General features: G+C 37.8%; 1 protein-coding gene across 3 annotated transcripts in view; it reads left to right on the top strand.

The window, feature by feature from the left end:
- The window catches only part of STIM2 (stromal interaction molecule 2), a 182,436-nt gene extending 174,906 nt beyond the window's left edge, over positions 1–7,530 (top strand). For all 3 annotated transcript variants that reach the window (XM_061419859.1, XM_061419858.1, XM_061419860.1), the window contains 2 exons: positions 837–1,110; positions 5,852–7,530. In XM_061419859.1, coding sequence (XP_061275843.1) covers positions 837–1,110; positions 5,852–6,329 — 752 coding nt within the window. In that variant the 3' untranslated portion in view covers positions 6,330–7,530. The remainder of the gene's footprint in view (positions 1–836; positions 1,111–5,851) is intronic.
- The last annotated feature ends 1,644 nt before the right edge of the window (positions 7,531–9,174 follow it).

Here is a 9,174-nt window from a genome sequence, read left to right on the forward strand (position 1 = left end):
CTGGAAAGAGAATGACTGAACAGCAAGTGCCTAGTGAGGTGGAAGTGAGAAATTCATGTGTGAGCTGAATAGTGTGAGCAGAGAAGAAACACGTCTTTATACAAGGAGTGAGAGTTTACAGACAGTATTGGGGAATGAGAAGGCCATCAGTGTGATGTGCTGATGCCACAGATAGGAGTTGTGTAAGAAGGAATAGCTTCAGCTTGAGCAGTGTTCTTAGGAGAACTCTGTTTCGATTAAGGCAAAGAAATGAGGTGCCCATTCAGTGAAGATTTAAGCATGTAGGGGAAGTTTGTCTACAATCAGCATAGGTCTAGACTGAGACTAGGAGCAGGTAGAAGGTAATCTAAGACTTCTGGTTAGTTCCACAATAGTCAGTGTTTAAGAAACAAGTTTTTATCTAACCTTTGTCTAAAAAGTAGTGAGACTGTATATACAGTATTTAATGATTCTTGATTTAAAATGTCTCAGTGTTCAAACAAGTTGTGCTGTCTTTATGCTATGTTGATTTTTAAATATAAGGATTTGTTATCATAGGTAAATATTTAGGCTTTTAGGTTAGTAATGCCAATTATTACATTAAAACCTCAAGTGTTTATGTTCACGTCTGTTTATTTTTCAGACCTGTTTTTATTTTTGTTACATGTTTTCACTTCTTAGCTTTCCTGAGAATCATAGGTGAGAGAGGATGGTAACACGGGTACAGTCACTTCCTGCAGTAATGGTAGAATCGCTGGTGGCAGTGCCACCAGCTCTCGTCAGTGTGTCTGTGTAGCATGCGGGCAAGGAGCAGTGGGCTTTATGAGCATTGCCATTTATTTCTGCTTGGTTTTCAGGGACCATGGCTAAACCTGCTGCATCACTGGCCAGAAGCAGCAGCTTGTGTCGCTCCCGCCGCAGCATCATGCAGTCCTCCCCCCAGTCTCAGCGAGCTCAGCTTCCTGCACACACTCCGCATCCGTCACACCCACGGCACCCCCACCATCTGCCGCACACGCAGCACTCGTTGCCTTCCCCTGATCCAGATATCCTCTCAGTGTCAAGTTGCCCTGCTCTGTATCGGAATGAAGAGGAGGAGGAGGCCATCTACTTCTCTGCAGAAAAGCAATGGTACTGGCAATGAATGAAGTACAGTCTGTGTCTGGCTGGGTGGGTGGGAGGAGGTGGGTGGGAAGGAGTGGTGTGTGGTATTGATTTTCTGTTGCTGCATAACACGTTACCACAGGGCTTCTAACAACACCCCATTTATTAGCTGTCAGTTCTGCATGCAAAAGTCCAAGCTTGGTGTGGCTAGGTTTTCTGCTGAGGGTCTCATGAGGTGAAAATCAAAGTGTTGGCTGGGCTTTGTTCTCACCTGGAGCTTGCGGGGCCTCATCGAAGTTCACTTGGTTGTGGCAGAGTTCAGTTCCTTGTGGAGCTAGGACTGAGGTGCCGGTTTCTGTGTCTGCTCTCAGCTGGGGCTCCTCTCAGTTTCCACAGGCTACCCGCTATTCCTTGCCATCCACGTGTGGCCTCTGTGCCTCCTTTGCTTGGAATCTCTGCCTTCCTTTATCTCTGATCTCTAGACCCAAATTTAAAAGGCTTACCTGAATAATAATCTCTCTAAAGATGAACAGATTTGGTCCTTAATTGTACCTGCAAGATCCCTTCATAGCAGCACCTATGGTAGTGTTGATTAATAACTAACTGGGAGAAGATGTGTGTGTACCAGGGCTGGGAATTGGGGAACCATCTTAGAAATCTGCCCACTGCAGACCTAGGATATTTTGAGATATAACTATTAGAGGCCATTGAACACAGTTGACTCAAGTCTCAGAATATCAACTTGTCTAATGAAGAGTTGACTCATTGAAAAAGACTCTGATGCTGGGAGGGATTGGGGGCAGGAGGAGAAAGGGGTGACAGAGGATGAGATGGCTGGATGGCATCACCGACTCGATGGACGTGAGTTTGAGTGAACTCCGGGAGTCGGTGATGGACAGGGAGGCCTGGCGTGCTGCAATTCATGGGGTCGCAAAGAGTCGGACACGACTGAGTGACTAAACTGAACTGAACTGAACTGAATGAACAGTTTTATATGTAAACTGTAAAGGCATGAACCTCAGTATGCTTGAGCACAAAGAAACATTAAATATGAATGCCTCAGGTTTTAAAATATTTGTTGTCACTTAATGATTTGTTCTGTTGCATGCTAGTACTTGCTAGTAAGCATGCAGTATCAGATGCTAAAGGTGTAGGAACTTAAAGGAGGAACTTATATTCACAACAGTTTCTTTTTCTATAAAATGGATATAGTAGCAGTGTGTTCTAGTCCAGTGAGACCTCATGTTGTTGGGGATCTCTCTTTCTAAACCGTATTCCTTTTTTGGAGGAGGAATAAGTGACAGGAAAACTGTTAATAGTTTCTGATCCTGCTACTTAATAGCTATGTGGCCTGACTTCTTACTGCCCTCCTAAGAGAAACAAAGCCAGAGAGAATGGTCTGGACATTTTCCATGAGCCCCGGAGGCTCTCTCGTGATTTTTTTTTTTTTTTTCTGTAACATATCATTATTTTACTTACTAGCAGAAGTAAAATGTATGATTAGCAGGTGATCAGTATGGCACATTCCTAAGGAGATAGAACAAGTTTTGTATCCTCATTGCTACTGAGCATTTGATGCAGCTTTGCTTGGTTAACACTTTATAGTTAGCTTTTTTTGTCTAGCCTTTGCAGTGTAATGGTAGTCACCAGTAAGATGGCTTTACTGACAAAACTAATTCTGTGTGGCTTACAGAAATTGGTAGGAAAACTCTAGAATTAAAATTCTTGTCTAGAATTTTTGCAGGGATGAAAATGTTCAGTCCTTGTTTCAAAGAGCACTGTCAGAAATTCAGAGCTCACTGATAAATACGAGAAGAATTTAGATTCAGAAAACGTCCTCTTCTCTTAGTCTTTAAAGTGTTGAACCACCAGAATCCTTACAAAATGGTAATAAATAAAGCATTTACTATTTACTGATCTTTTTATGTTCTACACATTATTACATGTACACACTCATTTAAACCTTAAAGTCTTGTTATACATGCATTAAACTTACATAAATTCAACTACATGTCAATATGGGGGGAAAAAGGTAGAAAAATGACATAAATGGTATATACAATTAAGTTCAACATTCTAAAGAATATATGTTGTAGAAAAAAATGGGAGATTTTAAGATGCACTGGACCTATATTCCAAATCTGACTAAGTTATACAGAATAAGCAACACTTCAGATTATTATTGTTTTGAAATTAGGATGTGAGAACTAGAAGAAATATTAGAAGTTAATCAAATTCTCTTACTTTGTCAGGAAAATTGAGATCTGATTAAGTGATTTGCCCTAGGTTGTACAGCTGATTAATGGCCGGACCAGGACAGGAATCTAGGTTTCCTAACTTAGACCGATATTCTGCTTACACATTATTTAGATTTTAGAAACTAGATTTTGGAGTATTTTTAACCTAGTTTAGAATTTCATAAACAAACCAGCCAAAGAACATAACAGAATAAAGAGTAAATTCATAAAATTTTAACTAAATCAGCTTCTGATTCTGGAAGCTGAACAGCTTCTAGGAACGGTGACATGTATATATACATATATACATATACATATATATACACACACACACACACACTATTTGATTAATGGACATCTACTCCAGAAAGAAGCCTTGCAGAAAAGTCCTTACCAGTGATTGATTTCTGAGTCATTTCTTGCTGTCTGAACTGCCTCTTGCCCCCTGTTAGCACTATCCATTATCAAGTTGTAAAAGCATTTGAAAAAGTATGTAGTACATGTAACTATATAAAATGAAAGCATCATTTAAATCTCTTATTTTCCCAGGAGATTTTCTGCCTTCTGAGAGCTTGTGGTGTAATAGACAATCTGCACATACATGTGTGTGTAAAGTTCATGGAAAGACTAAATACATTTAGCAATCTAATATATATCTAAAGTATGATATTAAAATGCATGTCAGAAGCCATAAACATGCATCCATACGTGAGTCATGATAGTAATCATAGGTCATCCACGGTGAGAGATGATTCACTTCATTCACTCTGCAAATACGAATTTAGTCCTTGCTGTGTGTCGTGTACTTGCTAAAAACTTGAGCTGCCAAGACAGGTGAGACAAGATCCTGGCCTAGTTTCAGCTGGTGGATGATGATCATACGTGTTCCTGCCTTTCTGTCTTCAGTTCTTTTCCTTCTCTTACCTTATTTCTTTTGCCAGTTACTTTTTTACTCTGACCCTACCTTGACTGTACTTTTCATTTCGTAGTCATTCCTTTCATAGAGTGAGTGCTGTTCATGAATATAACATCCCTATTCTTCCCTCCCTTCCTCCCTTATTTATTAAATATCCCCATTAGCTTGTCCCTATTCCAGGAAAAAACAAGTTAGTAAGACTCCCTGTCTTCATTCAGTCTCTTTTCTTCTGAGGAAACTGACTGTAAACAAGTTACTATAAAATATTTTAGGTAGTGGTAAGTTCTGGGAAGCTAAACAAAGACAGGTAAAAGGAGAGAGAAAGCTGCTCTGAATAGGGTGATTGGGGAGACATCTCTGGGAGAGAACATTTGAGCAGTGATGTGAATGACAGGGAGATGTAAACCATGCAGAGAAGAGGGGAGAAAGATGAGGCAGAGGGAATAGTAAGAGCAGCAGCCTTGAGGGGGTCACAAGGTCGGCATGTGGCAGGAACAGGGCAGAGGCTGAAAATGGTATGGCGTGCAGCCGGAGGGACAGCCAAAGGCCTGACCGTCCTGGTCTTAGTGGACTTTGGCAAGGACTTTGGATTCTAGCCTAAGCAAGTGAGGAAGCATTGGAAAGTTTCTTGAGTAAAGGAATGATGTGCTCTGGTTGAGTTTTTAAAAACCACTCTAAGGGCTGATCAGAGAAGTGACTGAAAGGGAAAAGCAAGAATGGAAGCCAGGAAGCTACTGCAGTCCTGAGGTAGGGCAGGAAGAGGGATAGTGGCAGTAGGGCAGGCAGAAAGAGGTAGGTTTGAGGCATATTTGGAAGGAATAGCTGATAGCATTTACTGTATGTTGGCTTTGGGGTTGTAAACTTTATTTTCCTAGTCTTCTTTATTTCTCTTTCAACTATGGAGAAGGTGAGGGAAATCACAGAGGAATAAAGTGAGAATTTATTAAATAGCACTGTATCATTACTTTTCACCTGCCATCCACTCCCTACCCCGATCTCCCCTTCTTTTTTAAACTTGGGAGACGTTATATTTTAGCTTAGTATATTTTTTTCTTTCTTCCTTAGGAAGCTATATTCAGTCAATTTAATGACTAAAAAATAAAGGGAGAGGCAGTGACTGTAATTTGTCTTTTCAACTATATGTCAAATATATGATTTCGTAAGAAAAGTTTTCAGTATGGAAACTGTGTTTTGTTTTGTTTTGTTTCCATACTGAAAACTTTTCTTACGAAATCATATATTTGACATATAGTTGAAAAGACAAATTACAGTCACTGCCTCTCCCTTTATTTTTTAGTCATTAAATTGACTGAATAAATGATAAAAGTCTGTAAAAATTAAACATTTTCATTTCTCTAACAATTGAAGGAGTTGTAACTTCAGTTATGATGTTTTTTTAGATTGTTTATAGAAACAATCATAGTTTATGTTAAAAATTAAACATTCAATTTTGATTAGTATATTATTTAGAGTAGCAGTTTTCTAATTTTGTTGCAATGTGTACAGAACGATAGCTTAAACTATGGAAGCTGTTCTGGTTAGGATTCCTTGGAACATCTGCTGGTACCTTAAGAACATACTGACAGAATTTTACCTTTGCCTCTCTCTCATCCAGGGAAGTGCCAGACACAGCTTCAGAATGTGACTCCTTAAATTCTTCCATTGGAAGGAAACAGTCTCCTCCTTCAAGCCTTGAGATATACCAAACGTTGTCTCCTCGAAAAATATCAAGAGATGAGCTCTCTCTAGAGGATTCATCGCGAGGAGATTCACCGATAACTGCAGACATCTCGCGGGGTTCTCCTGATTGCGTGGGTCTGACAGAAACGAAGAGCATGATCTTTAGTCCTGCCAGCAAAGTATACAATGGCATCCTGGAAAAATCGTGTAGCATGAACCAGCTCTCCAGTGGCATCCCCGTGCCTAAACCTCGCCATACGTCGTGTTCCTCCACGGGCAACGACAGCAAGCCAGTGCAGGAAGCCCCGAGTGTTGCCAGGATAAGCAGCATCCCACATGACCTTTGCCATAATGGAGAGAAAAGCAAAAAGCCATCAAAAATTAAAAGCCTTTTTAAGAAGAAATCTAAGTGAACTGGCTTGGCTGACTTGGTGTAATTCCATTCAAGTGACATCTTTAAACTTTTATCTCCCATCCTTCACTCCCCCTTTTTTTGTTTTAATTTTAGGAATGTAACTCCGTTGATGCTTTCCAGACTGGATGCCATAGTGGAATGTCCTTAAGGGCAACTGTCTACTGTCTGCTTATTTAAATGACTATATAATCAATTTTTCAAGCCAGTTATTACTGAAAAATCATTAAGAGATGAGACAGTTTACAGTCGTTTTTGCCTATTTATTTCTGCTTTGTTATTAGTGATGTATATACAACATTTTGTTGAAAGCCACTATGGACTTACAAGCTTTAATGGACTAGTAAGCCAGCATGGGCTTGCAAAAATTTTCTTGTTTACCAGAGCATCTTCTTATCTTTCCACAGAGCTATTTACATCCTGGACTGAAATAACTTTAAAGGAGTAAAACTAATTGCACTACTGTTTTCCAGACTGGAAAAAAATCCCTGCAAGTGAAACTGTATAGAGTTTATAAAATGACTACGGATAGGGGACTGTTTTCACTTTTAGATCAAAATGGGTTTTTAAGTAGAACCTAGAATTTCTAATTGACTTGATTTCTGGAAATGAAAACCCGTGCTTTTATTATGGGACGCTTCTTTAAATGCATTTAACATTGTAAGTGTCAAGTCCTGCTGTAAAGATCATGTTGTTTTGTTTATCCCAGGGCTTTCACTGTGATTTTCTGCATTGCAGGCTGTATGATAAAATATAAATAATTTAAAGAGAGAAGGCTTTTAATTCCTTACACAAGTAGAAGAGTTAAAAAACTTGATTGACGGACTTAAAACATTCACAAGCATATCCTGAGGTGGGGGAATGTGGGAATTCAGGCATTTGTTTACAGACTTAATAACTGCAAAGGATTTATGGTTTGTGAAAAACTTGTACTGTGGAAAAGATAATAAATCTCAGACATTATTGTGTGGGACTGTGCTGATTTTTGTTGATAACACTCCACTAAGAACACTATATGTTTTCTGGAGAGCTGTGTAAACTGTCTTCTTGCTTAATTGCAATATAAGAAATAGTGATGTTTTGAAAGCAAGTTGTCAACAAATTTATTTCTATTTTATATTGTTTGTCATATTTTTATGTAGTTTGAAATGTTTAAATGTTCTAATATCAAGATTAACAAATATAAATTTATGGTGCATTTAGATTGTGTTGTATTAATTTGTAAAGTTTGTTTAAATGATAGCATATGATAAAGGTAACTTTTACTGTGAAGATTGTCACTTGGAGCAACAAAGTAATATCTGAGGAGTTTCTGCTTAAACAAATTCTTTTAAAAATTCAGTCAAAATGATCTGGTGAATGCAGTGTGAGTGGATGTTTGGTGGCATATTAACTAGAATGGTTTTTCAGCTTTATGGCTGTAACTGGTAATGTCCAACTCAGTCCTGTTTAGATGAAAATGCTGATTAAACAATCAGCATTTGAGACTTACTCCAAAGAAATACTTTAGTGAGAATATTAACAGTTTCCCAACAACGCCTATAAATTTTGCGTACTTTAATGCAGTTGTTAAAACTGTTAAGGTCTTGAATGATTTTTATATATACAGATATTTATATATTTAGTAGACAGTGGTATAAGTTAAATACTTTGATTGAAATTAACATAGCGTTTTGGACTAATTATCAGGTAAGTTAACCTGAAAGGTCAAGAATTGAGGAACATAGGCCCGAAACTGTTGAGGAAGGGGAAAAACTGCATAAAGAATTGAAAAGCGTTTGGGAAACTTTCTTCAGAATGAAGGGAACATCTTTCTTCTTACAACCAGGCAGAAGTTCTTCCCTTTTAAAACTGCACAAGGAATGAGAACTTTTCAGTTTAATGAATAGAAAAGGTAAAAGCTGCAGAGTGTGGAGTGGGGCTGGGAGGAGGAAGGGCTCTAGGAATGCCCAGCAAGGCCCTTGCTCAGGGTTACAAGGGATCCTGGATCAGAAACACCTGTCTGCTAGAACTTGTGGTTGGGAGTGGGAGAGGCCAACCTAAGTAGAATGTGGGCTGTCGTAAGTCAGAGAATGCATTGTTTGTGCTAGATTTCATACACTTTTTATAAACAGATTCAACCAAGGAATACTTGTTGCTGCTCCATGTTGCTTGTAATATTTACTTTGCATTAGTACAATGCTCCATATTCGTAAATTTGAAAGATAATTTGAGTTTTGGAAAGCCACAATAATTCCATATCACACTATTTACACATGAAGAGTTGGATGTTAGTATATATTTTTGAACTTAACCTATTTGTAAACTTATTTTAAGCTTATAAAAACCATGGTATTTTCCTGATTTTAAAAGTTATTACTTACCAAAAATATTTCATGATAGAAAAGTATGAAGAAGAAAAACAACCAAGCAGGTCAAATTCTACTGCCAAAGTAATCCTTTTAATATTTTGGCATGTTTTCTACTAGATCACTTTCTATATATTGATAAATACTTTACATAATTGAAATCATACTATATATCTTTATATTATACTTTTCCACTTAATATAAGCATTTCTCCATCATTAGTAAAACTCTTTAAGAGCAACATTTTAGTGATTGTATGATTTCAGGAGCAACATTTTAATGATTATATGATATACTGTTGTATTGATTTATCATTATCTTTTTAAACATTCTTTTATTATTAAACATTAGGCTGTTTCCAGATTTCTAATATATGGAATGCTAGCATTTAAGATTTGTTGAGCGCCCTGTATGCCAGGCACTGTTCTAAACTCTATATTCTCATTTAATTTTTACACCAACCTTCTAAGGTCTGATCTTTTTTTTTTTAAATCATCA

This window comes from Bos javanicus, chromosome 6 (assembly GCF_032452875.1).
Source record: "Bos javanicus breed banteng chromosome 6, ARS-OSU_banteng_1.0, whole genome shotgun sequence".
NCBI classification, from domain to species: Eukaryota; Metazoa; Chordata; class Mammalia; order Artiodactyla; family Bovidae; genus Bos; species Bos javanicus.